Source organism: Plecotus auritus (genome assembly GCF_963455305.1).
Source record: "Plecotus auritus genome assembly, chromosome: 3".
Taxonomy (NCBI): domain Eukaryota; kingdom Metazoa; phylum Chordata; class Mammalia; order Chiroptera; family Vespertilionidae; genus Plecotus; species Plecotus auritus.
Genome location: NC_137772.1, coordinates 212,581,565 through 212,600,945, shown reverse-complemented (window position 1 = coordinate 212,600,945; position 19,381 = coordinate 212,581,565). Strand labels below are relative to the sequence as shown.

Below are 19,381 nucleotides of genomic sequence, written 5' to 3'. Positions count from 1 at the left end.
AATGACTTTTAAAAGGCTGATTTATTTTTCTCTAGAGAAAATGTAATAAATAGAAAACTAGCATCCCGACAAGCATCAACAGACACTGGCTCTCCACTCCTTTTACCTCCTATGGGCTTTACGTTATCCCTTGCCCAGACTAAACCTTCATAATCCTTTACTTAACCAGCTACCCACATTCGCAACTTGAAAGTCATCCTTGATTGTGCCCTCTTCCCTACCCCTGACTGTCAGTCACTACGATAGACTCATTTTTAATACCCCTTACATCTGACCACAGACCTCCGTGCTCATCGCTGCTTAGTTCAAACTGTCATCATTTCTCACCTGAATTATTATAGTAGCTCCTGACTGGTTTCCCATTTCTCTTTTAATCTGTCACTAAAGCTTGAGTGTTTCTGTTAATACTTCATTCTTGCTTCAAATCTTTCTGTGACCCTCCAGTACCTTCAGCATGTAGTCTAACACTAGAATTACATATAAATGCTTTTGTCATCAAGACCCAGATTCTCGCTCGAGCTTCATTTCTTGCCACTGTTCCATATCACCTCTCTCGTGTAGCTGTAGCACACTACTGGCTCTCCTCTGATTGTATCATTTTCCTATTCCCTTTTGGTGTCTTTGAATGTTTTCTTTCTTCCCCATGGAACTTCCTTTTCCCATCTTATTGGCCTGGCTAAGTTCATATTCTCCAAGATTCCATTTAGGTATCACTACCCTAAACAGTGGTCGGCAAACTCATTAGTCAACAGAGCCAAATATCAACAGTACAACGATTGAAATTTCTTTTGAGAGCCAAATTTTTTAAACTTAAACTTCTTCTAACGCCACTTCTTCAAAATAGACTCGCCCAGGCCATGGTATTTTGTGGAAGAGCCACACTCAAGGGGCCAAAGAGCCGCATGTGGCTCGCGAGCTGCAGTTTGCCAACCACGGCCTTAAGAAGTTCATGGATGACTACTGAGGGGAGAACTCCCAGTACCCCCAATTCTTCCTTGGTATATCTCACTTAGCAAATTTGAGGGTATGTCATTGTCTTTAAATGTTAAGAAACATTTGGTTGCAAAGTGGTGCCAAGTTTTAGGGTAGAATTCCAGTAACAGTTAAAACATCATCTTACACGAAAGCTGCTCCTCAACCACAGCCTGGAGCCGGAATTCTGACCCATTACCTCATAAGTCCAGGCCATTGGTCACAAGGGGCACTGGTTGGAGTGGGGGTGACTCACTATAACCTGTCACCACCACCACTAGACCAGCTCCAACGACACTTAGCCAGATATGAGAAGTGGAATCAACTGCCTTGTGAAAGAGGAATTCTGGAGCTTGGGGGATCATGTTTACCTAAAAGTTAAGGAGCCTCACTCTGGAAGATAGCTCTTGGCTGATGAAGGAGAAAAAAATGTGCCACCCAAGTGAAGAGTGTACTTTTATTTAGAATCTTAGATACATAGTAAGCCTCAGCCAAGAACTTTCAGTGAAAGATTGTTCTGTTTTCTTTTTTCTTTAAAAATATAAACTACACTTTTTTTTATTAGCCCCAGATAATAAGAGAGACTCATATAACTTAGAAAAAATAGTCAAGATAGTCTGTACTGAGCAAAGAGCAAAGCTGAAATAAATACTGATCAGAAAATACATTGTTATTTGATTATGTATAAAATTTCAGTAGCTAAGAGTACATAATTTTAAACTAAAGCAGTGTAACATGCTAAAGGAGAAGAGAGCCTGCCTATTTTCCTAGAAAAATGTCTATCACTGAATTTCAGGAAGTCTATGAAACTGAAGTAAATGCCTGGTAATTACCAAATAAATGGTATTTTTAAGTGATTATCTTTAAAAAACCAAGTTTTCAAAAATAACAATAGTTGTATATAACCAATAGTCAGTCCTGTTAGTTTCCAGTGCCACTGAAATAAAAAGATACGTGAAAGAACTCAACCAACTGAGACACACCAGCCGGGCGAGAGTCAATCTTTAAAGTTCTCATAAAAAGAAAAAATTTTTGAAGTTATATATGGGGGTGGTCGTCAACTAGAATTAATGTGTGATGGTTTCACAATATATACAAATAACAAAATGTGTTATATACCTAAAACTAATATAATGTTATATATCAATTATATCTCAATTTTAAAAAACGAATGAAGACAAACAATACAAGTTTTGGCAAGGAAATTGGAAACACTTATGTACTGTGTATAAATAATATAGCCACTATGGAAAACAGTCTGGCAGTGCCTCAAAAAAATTTACCCTAGAATTACCATGTAATCTGGCAGTTCCACTTCTGAGCATATACCCAAAAGTGAAAGCAAGAACTCAAAACATATACAGGGTGGGGCAAAAGTAGGCTTACAGTTGTGAGTACGTAAAACACAGAGTTTATTCTTGTATTATTATTTATTGATTATTATATTATTTGCCATATGAACAACTATAAACCTACTTTTGCCCCACCCTGTATTTGTATACCCATGTTCATAGTAGCATTATTCACAGTAGCCCAAAGGTGGAAACAACCCAAATGCCCATCCACAGATGAATGGTTAAACAAAATGTACTATGTGCACACAATGGAGTATTATTCAGCCTTAAAAAGGAAGGAAATTCTGATACTTGCTAGAACATGGATCAACCTTCCGTTATGATAAATGAAATAAGCCAGTCACAAAATGACAAACACTTTATGATTCCACTTAGAATAGTCAAATTGAAAGACAGTAGGTAGAATAGTAGTTGCCAAAGCCTGGAGGGAAAGAGTGTAGGGGAGTTATTACTTAACTAGAGGCCTGGTGCATGAAAATTCATGCACTGGAAGGGGGATCCCTCAGCCCAGCCTGCCCCCTCTCACAGTCTAGGAGCCCTCAGGGGTGGGAGGTGACCCGGTGATCAGGGGAAGGCAATGCCCCCATCACACCTCTGCTGCTGCTACTGCCGGCAGTGCAAACCTTGGCCGGCCCTGGTTACCTGAGCCTCGCGCGACCCTGGGCAGCTGGGCAGCCGACATCTGAGTCTTGCCTGTACCTCGGGCCAGCCCTAGGCTGCTGGGCAGCTGCCATCCAAGGCTTGGGCGACTGGGGAGCTGAGGGAACTGGGGGACTCAGGAGGCAGGCATGTGGAGCGGCCAGATCGGCCTGGGATGGGCCCAGCTGTGTTGCATGCCTGCCACCCTGGCAGGGCTGAGGGGATGGCACCGCCATCTTGTGGCTTTTGGCACAGCCATCTTTGAGGGCATGGCAGTCAATTAACATATTCCCTCATTGGCTGTGGGCACCACCATCTTTGTGAAGGTGTGATGGTCAATTAGCATATTCCCTCTTTATTAGATAGGATGGGTATAGAGTTTCAGAGTGGTGATTATTACATAACAACATGAATGTGAAATAAAGGACTATTTAAGAATCCCAAAATTGTGCAGTTGCAGCGAAAACTTATTTATATAACTTTTCCCCATCCGTCACCTATTACTCCTGCCAAATTATCTGATGTCATCTACTTTTGCACTGCAATGCACCCTACCCTCTAGCTACTGAATGACTTCCAGCTTCCTAATGTAGCATCATACCATTCCCATTTTTTCTCTTTACTCAGATTCTCATCCCCACTTATTCCCACATTTTTTTGTTTCTGACAAACTTCTACTCACATCCCAAAACCCTTCACAAGTGTCTTCATCTCTCTGGAGTTTTCTCTAACCAACCCTAGTAGAGTGAATTACTTTTCTTTTCACACGTGTCGCTCATACAGCTGTGTTTGTGTATATCACACTGTATAACAATAATTGATTGCATTTCTGTCTCCCCCTGGAAATATCAACTTGTTCAGGGCAGGAACTGTTTGGTTTTTATCTCTGTATCTCTGGCACCTACCACAGTTCCTGGCAAATAGTAGGCACATGATAATGATTAGAATAATAATAATTCTGTAATAAAAATAATAGAAAATAACATTTAATATACTTACTATATGCCAGATATTATTCAATATACTTTACATTAGTGATTTATCTTAATCAACACAACAATCCAGTTAGTTGGGTACAGAGTGGTTGAATAGCTTCCCCAGAGTTGCCTAACAAAGTAGCAAGGCTGGGATTTGAACTCAGTCAGTCTGACTTCATAGTCTTTGTTCGTAACCACCATGCCATACAGCATTCTATATATCAAAAAGTGGTTACACACATAAATCAATTAATTTGATTGTTTCACGCTCTTCTAGGCCCAAGCTACTTTTACCCTGCTCTTAAGTAGCGTTTATTTTAGGGGAGTTGTGTACATTGTTTTATTTGTTTGAGTTGCCATAGGTACTAATGTAATTTGATGTAATAGTCAGATAATTCCCTCTGGCAATTTTTTCCTTTTTAAACAAAGTGAAGACAATAAGAAATCAACTATAGAGCAAAGAGAAACTTACTGGGAAAATGTGCCTGGTACTCATGTCCACTGCTTCTAGAGTTCTTGCTTCCCTGGGTAGTGAAGACGACTGTGGTCCCATGTTAGTATTTCAGACAGACAGAGCATCAGTCAACACCTAGAAATGCTGTGGCCAGCTTCAAAGTTGTACTGTATTGAGTGCATGTGATTCCCTCCTAGGCATAATCTAAAATTGAACGGGTTTATATGTGACGACTAGAAAGCAGTACCAGTATGTGTTCTGTTTTGTAGTTTGCCAGGTATGATATTAAAAATATAAGCCAAAACTCAACTGTAATTTTTAATAAGAGTAAATAATAGTAAATAATGAACTATGCATAGTAGTTATATGTCTGACAAAGAAGAGTTGTATTTGTTGGTGTTCCCAATCTTTAATAAGAACAAGGGGCTGAGGGAGACATAAGTGGTAGATTTTAATTATTAGGACAGAGCAGCTGTATTCCTCCTTTCTCTTTTAGTTCCCCCAAAAGTATACTTTCCTCACTTAATTCTCCTTCTTGGTAGCAGGGACACAGGCTGAGTGATAGCGCTCCCAGGTGAACTGAATGGTTTACTGACAAGCATGGTGGAGCCTATCCAGTTGACGGTTTTAATGACAGTATTAAATTTTATTTTGTTTTATGATAGCACAGCCTTGCAGAGTTGGAGTTTAACCATTCTCATATCTCCATGTTGCACATAAGTGAAAACATTCAATACAAGAAAGAACCTTTGCCCCCACAGATTTTCTATATTGCCTGTGTTTCTGAATAGCCACTCTTGAACACTCCTCCACTTAAAAAATTTCTCCCTGCAGCTTTCCTGAGCATGAAGGTTTTCCCTTTCTTTCCACTGCTGGCTTTTCTTTCTCTGTACTTCAGGGCACTTGGAGGCTGCCTGGCTGTGGCAATGGTCCTGCCAGTCTCCCCTGATCGCATCTCTGTCTATAGCTAATCTCCATGGCAATGAGAAGCATAAAGTGCTGAAGCAGCAAACTCTGTAAGCACTGGCAAGAGAAGACAGTGCCACGGCCCACACAGGAAAGGCACTTAATCCCCACAATGCTGGAGACGGCCAGGGAGAGCGCGCTGCGGTGGCGAGTGGGAGTCTCTCTCAGTTAAAGACGCAGACTTGGCAGATTTATTAGCAGCAATATTCTAGGATGAACCTAATTTACAATGAGTAAGTGCTTTTTTCAACTGGAAAAACCTTTAAAAATGTTTTCCTTCTCTTTCAGGAGGCCAGATGCTCCAATGCCTGATGGAGAAGGTGAAAAAAATGCAGAAGAAAGTTCAGATAGTGAATCCTCTTTTAGTGACTAAGATTAACTTTGATAATAATTACAGATAACACGTGTAGACGTACTTTAAAGAGAGTCTGAACTTGAACTCTTTGTCAAAACATCATCAAATGGCCAGATATTCACCACCAAACTTCCTCAGTGCTAAAATTGTAATAATAATGAAGCATTTATAACCTGGCAGTATATCCTGTTACCAATTAAGGGCCCTGAACTGGAAAATAAAATAACCTAAAAAAGTTAAATTAGTGCTACCATTACCAAGATGGAATATTACAGAGATGTAATGAGCATTTAACATAAAATCAATGTGAGATTAGTGATCAAAAATAGACTGCAAAAAAAAAAAAAGTGAATTTGGCTGAATGAATTATCCAGTTTTTGTGACTTTTAGCATAAAAGTATTGTGTGCATTTGTATAAGAGTTGCTAAATTTCTGGCAGAAAGTAATATTGAAGTTTTATGTGACAAATTAAAGCTTATATATCATATAGAGTATGCATACAGAACTTATTGATAGTATTTATTAGCTTATAGAGTTTTTCACCACTTGGCCATAAGTTCATATACCATCAAAGTTAGATATTTGTATTATATTTGTTATCGGATCAACCAAGGGACTTGTGTGCATGAATATGAGCCTAATCAATGGACACAGACAACAGGTGGGTGCGGCATGAGTGGGGGGAGGGGGGTAATGGGGGAATAAGGACACATATGTATAAAAATAATAAAATAAAAAAATAATAAAAAAAATAGAAAAGAAATTGTGAGGTAACCAGAAAAAAAAGAAATTGAATCAAAGGTAGTTTCAATGTGGTTCATAATGAGCAAGCATCATTATCATCAGCTCTTTTACTGCCTAAACAGAAAAAAATATATTCAATTTGCACAGGTTTAAAATGTCCTCACCAAATAATTATTCTTCAAGAATAATTATTTGCACACAATCTAGAAAATCTGTAAAATACAGTTGACCCTTGGTATCTGTGGGGAATTGGTTCCGGAAACCCCCATGGGTACCAAGATCTATGGATGCTCAAGTCCCTCATATAAAATGACAAAATATTTGCAAATAACCTATACACATCCTTTTGTACACTTTAAATCATATCTAGATTACTTTGAATGCCTAATACAATGTAAACCCTATGTAAATGGTTATTATACTGTGTTGTTTAGAGCCTAATGACAAGGAAAAAGAAATCTACACATGTTCAATACAGACGCAGCTATCATAAGCCTAACTACATAGTACATGTCAGCAGTAGCAACATTTTCACAAAAATATTTTCAATTCACTATTGGTTGAATTCACAAATGGTGAAGCTACAGATATGAAGAACCACCTACACTTACTTGGAAATATATAAATACATTTGATTAATGGTGCTCATTTTAGTTTAGGCCACCTGAAAGTAGACCCTGAAAAGGGACTTGAGTGTATGTAAGTCATTTGTGAGGTGATCCCAGGAAGCAAAAGGAAGAGAACAGAGAGTGTAAGAGAGGGGAAAGCCATACAAAGGTGCCTTATCCAGATTGCCATTGGGGAGCTTGGGACATGGTCCAAGGACCATAGCACCACCTTGGAAATGAGCAAGTGCTTCCCAGGATTGTCTACCAGAAGAACTAGAGGCTGGACCCTCTGTCCACTAGGCCTGGACCCATTGGTTGAAGGCTGCTCCTCTTCATTTATGTGATATACTTGCACCATAGGCCTGGGGGTTCCCATGGCCTTTGAAAGGACACTTTGTCACAAAGTGGAGAAATGGGGCACTTCTTTGAGATGGGTTTGCTGTCACCAAAAGGTGAGTCTGAGATTGAGTGGGACTCTACTACAGCGCTGGCTGAAACCCCATGTGGGCCCAGAGGACATGTTGTAGGGCCACCACCACAAGCATTGGCTACAGACAGAGCTGCTTCTAAAATACCAAGTTGACTTGGACTTACTATCATTTAAAATGTATGACTTTTCTTCTTGGATATAAAGATAAGTTGGACGGTAAGCCACACTCAAGATTTCCAGAACTTTTTCATTAAAATTTTTAGTTTTTAAAATCTTTCCAGAATGACCAAAGGATAAACAATGACTAAATCTATATCTTTATAGTCTGTTGCAATTATAATGCAATTTTTAAATGTTTCCTTTTACACATACCCCGCTGAGTTCTTCTGCAAAACTTTTATATCTGAACCAGAACGTGGCTCCTGTTAGAGAGTAAATTGTGTCCATGTGCTCTTGAAGAGCGCCCAGACATAATGTTCAGGGAAACTTTTGTTTCTGATCAAGCTCTTCACAAAAACAAGCTTGATTTCCAGGAGTCGTGAAGAACTTAAATTCCCACAGTTCAGTTCTTTCCTTCAGTAGTTGCTGCAGCAGTGCCAAGGTGTCTTTTCAAACTCATTCCCTTTTACCTTTCTTGTTGATAAGATTTATAAACAAAAAGATGGTCACTAAAATCACTTGTTGCCAGTTTCTAAAGTTCAGTAAATTTCTTCCCCAATCAAGGACTATATTTTCTCTCGGAGCTAAGACTTGCCATTAGTTATCCTTCCCAAAGCAATGGAGAAAGGTTGTATTTTGTTAAGCTGTTGAGTTGTCAAATTTTTATATAGATTAAATGCAATCCAATAAAAATTCCAGAATTTTTTTTAATAGTAGTTGACCAACTGATTCTAAAATTCATGTAGAAATTCAAGGAACCTAGCTAAAATAGCCAAAACAACTCTGAAAAAGAACAAAGTTGGAGGACTAAAACTATTTGATTTCAAGAGTTATTATAAGCTACAGTAATTAAAGTATAGTACTAGTGTAAAAATAGACAAACGTCAATGGAACAGAATGGAGAGTCCAGAATTAAACTGACATATACTTCGCTTTAATTTTCAACTAAAATGTAAAGGCAGGTTAGTGGAGAAGGCAGCATTTCAACAGATGGTGATGGAATAATCAGCTATTCATATGTCAAAAAAATAAACTTTAATCCATACTTTGAACATTATACAAAATTAACTTAGAATATATCATAAACATAAACGTAAAACCTAAGACTACAAGAATTCTAGAAAAATAACGGGAAAATTTATGTGACCTTAGGTTAAGCAAAGATTTCTTAAATGCAATACAAAAAGTATGATCCCTTAAAAAATTAAATTAATGAAACATAACACCAAAATTAAAAACTTTTCATCAAAAGATACTGCTAAGTTCATGAAAAGGCACGCCATAGACTGGGAGGAAATGTTTGCAAAATATACATCTGATAAAGGACTTATCTCTGAAATATATAAAGAACTCTCAAAACTCAATAACAAAAGATCCAACTTAAAAAGATGGACAAAAATTTGATCAGATATTTCAAAAAAAAAGGTATACAGGTGACAAGTATACAAAGCAATGCACAGCATCGTTAGTCATTAAGAATATGCAAATTAAAACCACAACCAGATACTACTATGCACCTATTAGAATGGCTAAAACTAGAAAGGCTGACTATACCAAGCACAAGCAAAAATGTAGAGGATTTGAAGAAAGGTTTATATATATAAATAAAATGAAAGGAGATTCCATATACATATGAGTCCATAAAAAAAGAAAAGCAAATCATAATGTAACAAAATACAAAAAGTACAATCCAAGAAAACTTTCCTAAAATAAAAGGAGTGCATGTTAAAATTAAATATTGAGAAGGCACACTATATATCTGAAAAATAAACCCAGAACAGCTAATATCACCACATCTTTTACTGTGCCTATTGGGCAATAAGAAAAAAAAAATCTTTTGAACATCTAGTTAAAACAACAACAAAAATACCAAGTCACTTGTAAATTAAATAACATGAGATTGTCATCAAATTTTTTGATAGCAATGGTTTATGCAGAAGACAATGGCATAACATATTTAAGACATGCAAAGAAAAAAATGCAAGCTAAATATTTTATATCCAGCCAAACTAAACTTCACAGTATATAAACTTATAGTCAAACTTAATCCTGGAACTCAACAAAGCAAACAACTAACCCAAATAAAAAATGGGCACAGTGGTGATGGAAGGAGACTTGGCTTGGGATGGTAAACACACAATACAATACACAGTTGATATATTATTATAGAATTAGACACTTGAAACAATTTTGTTAACCAATGTCACCTCAATAAATTTAATAAAAAATGGGTGCAAGACTTGAATGGGTATTTCTCCAAAGAAGATATATAAGTGGCCAATAAGCACATGAAAAGATACCCAACATCATGAATCATTAGGGAAATAGAAATCAAAACCATAATTAGCTATCACACCCATTAGAATGGCTATTATCAAACGAAGCAAAGCAATGAATAAAAAACTTTGGTGAGAATGTGGAGAAATTGGAACCCTTATACATTGCTGGTGGAAATGTAAAATTGTGCAGCTGCTGTGGAAAATAACACAGCAGTTCCTAAAAAAAAATAAGCACAGAATTACCATATGATCCAGCAACTCCACCTCTGGGCATATACCCAAAAGAAATGAAAACATTATTCACAACAGCCCAAAGGTGGAAAAACAACTCAAATGCCCATTCATGGATGAGTGGATAAGCAAAATGTAGAATATACATTCAATGGAATATTCACCTTAAAAAGGAAGGAAATTCTTACAACATGGATGAACCTTGATGATAGTGTGATAAACTATACACAAAAGGACAAATATCATATGATTTTACTTGTATTACGCATCTTGAGTAGTCAAATTCACAGATACAAAAAGTAGAGTGGTAGTTACCACCGGTTGGGAGGAGAGGGAAATAGGGAAATAGGAAATTAGTGTTTAATGGGTACAGAGTTTCAGTTGAGAGAGATGACAAAGTTCTGGAGATGGATGGTGGTGGTGATTGCACAACAATGCAAATGTACCTAACGCTTTAAAATGGTTAAAATGTTAAATTACGTTATGGATATTTTACCACAATTTTTAAAAAACCTACTAAAATCATGCCAGAACCTAAGAACCTAATTAGGGAATATTGTTCCCATGAGATCTTCCCTAGAAGGGGATTCAGATGAGCAAACAAGGCTGCAATAAAGTTTAACAACCAGTACCATGTACTAGATGTTGGTCAAAGATTTATTTGTTTATATAATGAACTACAGGCCTGGTGCACAGATTTGTGCACCGGTGGGGTCCCTTGGCCTGGCCTGCAGATTGTGAGAGGGTGCAGGCCAGGCCAAAGAACCCCACTGGTGCATGATCGGTCTGGGGAGGGACCGTAGGAGGGCTCCAGGGCATGTCCGGCCCATCTCGCCCAGTCCTGATTGGCCAGATCCCAGCAGCAAGCTAACCTACCAGTCAGAGTGTCTGCCCCCTGGTAGTCAGTGCACGTCATAGTGACTGGTCGAACAGTTGAATGAATGGTCTGACACTTAGCATATTAGGCTTTTATTATATAGGACTAGAGGCCCAGTGCACAAAATTCGTGCATGGGGGGGAGGGGGTTCCCTCAGCCCAGCCTGCACCATCTCCAATCTGGGACCCCTCAAGGGATGCACAACTGCCCTCTCACAATCCAGGACTGCTGGATCCCAACTGCTTGCCTGCCTGCCTGCCTGATAGCCCCTAACTGCTTCTGCCTGCCAGCCTGATCACCCCCTAACCACTCCCCTGCCAGCCTGATCGACGCCTAACTGCTCCCTTGCTGGCCTGATTGCCCCTAACTGCCCTCCGCTGCTGGCCTGGTCACCCCTAACTGCCCTCCCTTGCCAGCCTTGTCCCTCCCAACTGACCTCCCCTGAAAGCCTGGTCTCCCCCAACTGCCCCCCCCCCCCGTGCTGGCCCAGTCACCCCTAACTGCCCTCCCCTGCAGGCCTGGTCCCTTCCAACTGCTCTCCCCTGCAGGCCTGGTCCCCCCCACAATGGCCCTCCACTGCAGGCCTGGTCCCCCCCAACTGCCCTCCCCTGCAGGCCTGGTCCCCCCCAACTGCCCTCCCCTGCAGGCCTGGTCCCCCCCGACTGCTCTCCCCTGCTGGCCTGGTTGCCCCCAGCTGCCCTCCCCTGCCAGCCCGATCACCCACAACTGCCCTCCCCTGCAGGCCTGGTCCCTCCCAACTTCCCTCCCATGGAGGCCTGGTCCCCCTCCAACTGCCCTCCCTGCAGGCCTGGTCCCCCCCAACTGCCCTCCCCTGCAGGCCTGGTCCCCCCCAACTGCTCTCCCCTGCAGGCCTGGTTCCCCCCAACTGCCCTCCCCTGCCAGCCCGATCACCCACAACTGCCCTCCCCTGCAGGCCTGGTCCCCCTCCAACTGTCCTCCCCTGCAGGCCTGGTCTCTCCCAACTGCCCTCCCCTGCTGGCCATCTTGTGGCAGCCATCTTGTGTCCACATGGGGGGGGGGTGGCCATCTTTGACCACATGGGGGTGGCCATCTTGTGTGTTGGAGTGATGGTCAATTTGCATATTACCCTTTTATTAGATAGGATGACTTTTAAGTGTTTACTATGTGTCAGGTTCTGTTACAGGTGTCAAAGATATTGAAATGAACAAAACAGACAAAAGTCTCCACCTTCATGTAGCTTACATTTTTATTGGGGGTGAGAGAGACAAACAAATAAGTAAAATATATTGTATGCCAGATAAGTGCTTAAAGAAAAATTAAGCAAGGAAGAAGGATAGATAATAGAGAAAATTGGGAGGTATTCAACAATCTAGTGATGAGAAAGACAAACACTTTTTTAAAATTAAGATGATCCCTAGCCAGTTTGGCTCAGTGGAGAGAGCTTCAGCCTGCAGACTGAAGGGTCCCAGGTTCAATTCTGCTCAAGTGCACATGCCTGGGTTGCAGGAAGGGGATGTGCAGAAGGCAGCCAATCAATGATTCTCTCTCATCCTTGATATTTCTATCTCTTTCTCCCTTTCCCTTCCTCTCTGAAATCAATAAAAATATATTTTAAAAAATACTTAAACCTTACATTTGAAAAAAAATCAAGATGAATGCTTCAAACGAATATATAGGGAATATTTTATGAATATGAGGAAGGTCATCTAATTTCAGCTTAGAGAAGGTGAATGTCAAGGAAGCTGTTTAGATATGGCAATGTCTAATCTGAATGTTAAAGTATGCTACAAAGAGTTATTGGTAGGAGGGAGCAAAACCAAGAAAGAGTAGTGTGTGCAAATACCATGATGTATGAGACACCATGGAGCATCTGAGGAACCGAGTAATTCAATATGAAATGAGAGATGAGGCTGGCAGGTTGTGGCATTGTGGAGCATGATGGAGAGCTTGAATTTTATCTGAAAGTCTATGCAGAACTATCAAAAGGCAAACATGAAAGTAACATAATCAGATTCTACTTCAGAAAGATCATTTTTTAGGGTGGTGAAGGCCTGGGGTGGGGGGTGGGGTAGACTAGAAGGGATCAATGTGGAGCGGGAAGGAGTCATATGAAGTACTTTCAATAATAAATATTAAATAAATAAATAAATCACTTTTTGCTGTAAGGACATGATTGAAAGAAATCAAGACCAGAGCAGAGAGATATGACTATTCCAAATGAGAAATGATAAGGTTGAATTAAAGCACAAGCTTTAGGGATAGACATGAAACCCACTTGAGAAATGCCGGGGAGCAAATCAGCAAGATTTTGGTGACCAACTAGATGTGAGGTTTGAAGGAGAGAGAAGTCAAGGATGATGCCAAGGGTTAAGGTTATGATCACTAGGTACCATTCACTAAATTAAGGAGTACATAAGAGAACAGGTTTAGGGTAAATAATAATTCAATTTGATACTTGTTTACTTGGGAGCACTTGTGGACATCCAAGTGAAACTGTTCAGTAGATAACGCATGTCTGGAATTTAGGGGGGGGGAATCAGGGCTAAAGATAGATATTTGGAAGTGTCATCTCAGAGTAGATAGATGAAACCGTGGATATAGATGAGCTCATGAAGGAAACCTGCAACATAGATTGGGAAAAAGGCCAAGGAAGTAAGCAGAGGGGAAACGCACAACTCCTTGGACAGGTAGAAGAGCAGGCCAGTATAACGAGTATTAAGATGTGGTCAGAATTAGGAGAATATGACCTTAAAAGGATGGTGTCACAGGAGACAACATCAAAGAGTAGTTCACGTATGAGAGATCAGCCACTTGAACTTATCACACATTTTTAGATAGATTTTCCTACCAGACCTGAGCTCTGGGAGGGCATTAGTACTTCTTACCATCATATTCCCAGCGCCAGGTACACACAGATACTTAATAAGTATTTTGTCAAATAAATAAAAATTTCAGCCATTGTTTATTTAAATATTTTATTCTCAACTTGCCTCTCCTTACCTTCTGGAATTCCAATTACACATGTTAGGCTGCTATTGTCCCATTGCTCACTATTTATTTTAGTATTACAGCCTTCAGATTCACTAATCTTTTCTTCTTGCCATGTCTAATCTGCTATTAATCTCAGCTCCATTCAGTTCACTTTTCCACTGAAGAGGTTTGACTTGAGTCTTTTTAGATATCTTCCACTTCTCTCCTTGTCACACTCATGCTTTCCTCTAACTCTTTGAACATATGGTATGTATTTGTAATAGTTGTTTTAATGTCTTTGTTTACTAATTTCATCATCTATGTCATTTCTGAGTGTTTCTATAAATTTTCTCCTCATTTTGGATCTTATGTTTCTGCTTCTTTGAATGCCTGGCAATTCATTTTTAAATTTTATTTTTCAATTACAGTCTGAGTTCAATATTATTTTGTATTAGTTACAGTGGTAACTTAATTTACTGTCAGACATTGTAAGTTTAACAGTTTGGGGGTACTGGATATGTTGGTAATGCTTTCAATATTTGGGAGTTTTGCAATAGGATGCAATTAAATTACTTGGGAACAGTTTGATGTTTTTGAGGCTTGCTCTTAAATGTTTGGTGGGTGCAGAACAGCCTTTAATCTAGAGTTAATTTGACCCTGCTATTGAGGCAATACTCTTCTGAAGGCTCTCCACAGTTCCATATGTGTTAGGAAGTCTTTCTACTCTGGTTAGTAGGCATATAAAAGATTCCCAGCCCTTTGTGTGCTCCAGGGATTGCTCCACCAAATCCTTTCCAGTGGCTTCTTCTGTCTTGATAGTCTCCTTAAACCCATGCACTGATTACTATTCAGCTCAAGAGTGAAGGGGACCTTCTGTGGATATTGGAGCTCTCTCATTGCAGCTTTCTTCTTTCCAGTGCTCTTCTCCAAGAAGTCTAGCTGTCTTGCATCTCTGTACTCTGAACTCTGTCTCAACTCAGGGGGATCACCTAACTCTGCAGTGGCCTAGAAACTCACCAGAGAGTAAACTAGAGCATTCATCCCTCCCCTCCATTCCCGCCCACCCCCCACCCCCCACCCCCGCCTAGCTTTCTCCAGAGATTGCTATCCTGCACTGCCTGTTTTCCAATGTCTGAACTTAGTTTCATGGATTTTTGACCAGTTGTTGAGTTGTTTAAGGAGGAGGATGGTAAATGTGGTCCCTGTTACTCCATCATGACCTGAAGTGGAAGTTCAGTGCTTCAATTTGAGACCCTTAAATTTAATTAGAAGGTATGCCCATGGAAATTCAGCTAATACCTGTATTGGCCCATAGTGGGCATTTGGGCTTCCCCCATTGTCCCTATAGCTGCTATTCTTTCATCCCTATTAGCACATTTGCCTTTTGAAAAAATGGAATGACATAGTCGCATCAGCAGCTTGTATACTAAGATTGGAACGATTCAGAGAAGATTGGAATGGCCCCTGTGCAAGGGTGACACACATATTTGTGAAGCATTCTACATTTTGTGCAGTGCCTGGCTGGGCTCCTCACACCCTTTGATTAGCTGGGAAGAAATATGAGTCAAAGCACAATGCATGGCACACAATAGCAAAATCGTGACTTTTCACTATAAAAATATTCATGTAAGGAAATCTATGAAATGAAAATGAAGCTGTTATAACTGGGGTATTGTGCTAATACATTAACTTGCATTTCCTTCTTAAGCCTTAAAAGTTCTGAAATTGACTTTTTTTTTTTTAAGGGAATTAATGTGACAAGAGTGGGACTACATATATCAGCACCGAGAAGCAAAAAAACTTTTTTTTACACTTTCTACAAATCAGATGTGGAATTAAATGGAAACACTTTGTGAAGTGAAAATGATTTGTTTAAGTAACATATTCTCCCCAAATTAAAGTGGAATATGGTGTAGGGTAAGGGTGCCATCTGCTAAGCCACAGTGTAAGTGGCTTATTACTACAGCTTGTAGAGGGAGCATTTCCCCACTTATTGCCCTAATTCTACATCTATTTCTCACTTTGGATTAATGAGTCTGGAATGCTTATGTCCTGGAAGAAGTTGCATCACTTAAGCAACTTTGCTAACAGTCCCCAGATTCCTAGGGCTTATTACTAGCAAGATAGATAAGGCCTGGGAGAATAGGAATATTTCTTTTCAGATTTTGATGGAAAAGATCAATGAGTCTGCCTATTTGGACTCACCATAGAGACAAAGTGAAGACACAAAATCCATTTTCTGCTTTTTCTGGGATATAATATGTTAATACTTGAACATTTTCTTCTAGATGAGATACTCAAGTCACAGTGTGTTTCTCATATACACTTGCGTCCTGCCATCCATACATTTCTAGACTCGTGTGACTTTCTTCCACCTTCTTCCTTCAGACAATTGAATGGGAAAGAAAGGGATCTCTCAGAGTTCTTCCCTTTAAGTAAAAGAATGTAGTTGTTTTAAACTTTACGGCATACACTGCCCCAACAGGAAAATAAAGCAGTGATCATTGTAAAACACAACTTGGTAAAGTTAATTTATTAGACAGAAATTTAGTTTGATTTTATGGATGAAGAAGTGCTGGCACATTCTGACCACAGACCTTCTGGGGTGCAGAAGGGGATGTGACATAGGGGTAGGAGGGCCGAGTGTAATTTATTTCTCCCTCCTTTTATTTGTACTAACAGTTTCAGGGAAGAATGTTTTAAGGTTGGCTGTAACTGCTAGGCCAAGATATTGGAGTTGACAGAAGGTTGCAACATTCAGTGCGCAGGAAAAATGGGACAAATGAAAGTCAAAATAAGTTTCTCCTCCTGGAACTCTGAGAACAGCTTGTTCACTAATTGCACGGATGAAGTCATTTTTGTTGTACGGATATTAAAGATTTGACATGAGAACCTTCCAGTTCCATCTTGCTCGGCTGTAAGAGGGCTGGTGACAGGTATTTCAGAACTGCCTGTTCTGTTCCTAAAGGTTCTCTGTCTGCCGAATACTATCAGGCTGTCTGTATACATAAACTGAAGCAAAGCAGACCCTCTGTGTAGCAGGCATGCCTCGGGTTGTAATTTTCCCCTGTGGATTTCATAGTCATCATTTAACTTTGGGGAAGGGTGGGGAAGTGTTGCTCACACTTCCAGGACAGTGAATAAAATTTTGCTTTTACTTATTTTTTTAAAAGGGAGATCACTTTTATTTAAAACAAACTTACTGGCTTCCAAATGCAAAGGGCCTTGCAAAAACATAGTACTAGTGAAATACATAATGTCTCAGATCCTTCCCGAAGTTTATCTTCATTGTACAATCAGTTCCGTTGGCTGGGGAACGCTTGGGGCTCTTTCACGTTCTGCTAAACACTATCGCACACCAAATTTGTAGAACCATAGGGGGTTGTTGGTGTGAAGTAGGAAGGCTCTGCAACATTCAGGCAGATTAAGCTAAAGGTCAGAATTAGGGTCAAATGTGACAATTTCCACGGGCCCACAAGAAAAAGGAAACCCTGCAGGTGAATACAGGAATGTCCTTGACAACAAAGTGATCCTTCAAGGACTCTGGTTTTTGAGAATTTGGGATTGTTGATGTTCTAAAATGAATATTGACTCCAAGTTCTTTGTAGGAGAAGAGTATTTTGCTAACCTCTTCTTTACAAAGGCTGGGTCCATTTAAACATCCCAGGCTACCACTTGCCCTGATACAAAAGTGATTGGTATGAAACTTTTGGTCTCCCATATTTCTTGTCTTTCAACCGCCCCAAATAATGAACCCTTTAAAATTTTCATTTAAATAATTCTATAATATGCCAACTGCACAGCAGAAACCTGCAGTTGCAGTAATCTCCATGGAAACATTGAAAGGCAAATAAACAATTCTGGACAGTAGACAAGTACCAGTATGCATTAACCTGTTTATTACAGGTTTTGAGTTTATTCCTGATGCACATATTGGCAATTTCCCTACAAGGAAAAAGATTTTAAAAAATCAGAGGAGATAGGACAATTTTATTTTTGTGATAGAAAATAACAATGAACTTTTCATAGTAGTTCTGTCCAACAGAATGGTAATATAAGTTACATAAATTATTTTAAATTTCTAGGAGTCAAATTTGAAAAGTAAATTTATTTTTTTTATTTTTTAAAATATATTTTTATTGATTTCAGAGAGGAAGGGAGAGAGAGAGAGATAGAAACATCAATGATGAGAGAGAAACATTGATCGGTTGCCTCTTGCACGCCCCACATTGGGGATTTTTAAACCTTTTTCCCGCAACCCAGGCATGAGCCCTGATGGGAATCAATCCTGGTTCATAGGTGGATGCTCAACCATTGAGCCACGCAGGCTGGGTGAAATGTAAATATATTTTAATAACATTTAATTTACTCCAATAAATCTAAATATTGTCATTTTAATACATAATCAATAAAAAATATTAAAGAAATCCTTTACTTTTTTTTTCTTACTCAAGCTTTGAATCTTGAGTGTATTATACTCATGGAAAAGTCTGGATTTGAACTAGTGTCTACCATGGTGGACAGAGTAATTCTGTACTGTATTACATAGTCACCGTATTTTTTTAAAAAGAAGTACAGTCTCTTCAGTGGGGGATTCTTACAGTTTTCTCTTGGATGGTTTAGAAGCTACACTTGCTCCCCAGGACCTGACTGTTCCTTTCTGGAACAATTGTGCCTCAGGGGGCTCTGCGTGCTGTAAGGAAGCAGGTCCGCCAGACCCTACTGCTATTTTGCTTCTCTATGTCTACTGTATTAACATGGTGCCCAAGCCAAAGATGAACCTTGACTTCTGACTATAGTATTAATCTTCTAGAACCCTTTACACTTGAGGGTCTCTGGAACAGCACCCTACCTACCACTAAAGATGATTGGAATCCAAAAGGAGTCCCATCCATACACTTGGAATCACCTCAGCCCTATTTCCCTTCAACTCCAAAATTCCAATATCTATTAAGATTTCTGAAATGCATCTCAAAGCATGTCACCTCCCAGCTCAAAAACCCTCAATTTCTCCCCATCATCTAATAAAGTACAGATTCTATAGCCTCATAGTCAAGGCTCTGATGCCAACATAATGTTATAATGTGATCTCCTCCTACTCTGCTACATGTACTCCAGCCAAAATGTACTAATTGTCTCCCAAATACACCCTGTCCATAGAAGCATCTGGTCTTTGTCTGAGGCATTCTTCTCTCTTCTTACTTCCCTAACTTCTTGCTGATTGAAATATAGTCCTATCCTTCAAGTCCCAGTCAAAAATGCTACCTCTTCCATGAAGTCCTTCTGGATTTTCCAGCAGAAATAATATTTTGGTTCTTGTACATACTTTATTTGTATTTCTGTTATGAGCCTTAATATAGTTTACATTGTTAGCTTATTTGGG

At 39.6% G+C, this 19,381-nt stretch overlaps 1 protein-coding gene across 3 annotated transcripts in view; it reads left to right on the top strand.

Annotated features, from left to right (window-relative positions):
* Positions 1-6,207, top strand: part of WASHC3 (WASH complex subunit 3) — a 42,440-nt gene extending 36,233 nt beyond the window's left edge. For all 3 annotated transcript variants that reach the window (XM_080658577.1, XM_080658579.1, XM_080658578.1), the window contains one exon: positions 5,652-6,207. In XM_080658577.1, the coding sequence (XP_080514703.1) occupies positions 5,652-5,736 (85 nt within the window). In that variant the 3' untranslated portion in view covers positions 5,737-6,207. The remainder of the gene's footprint in view (positions 1-5,651) is intronic.
* The last annotated feature ends 13,174 nt before the right edge of the window (positions 6,208-19,381 follow it).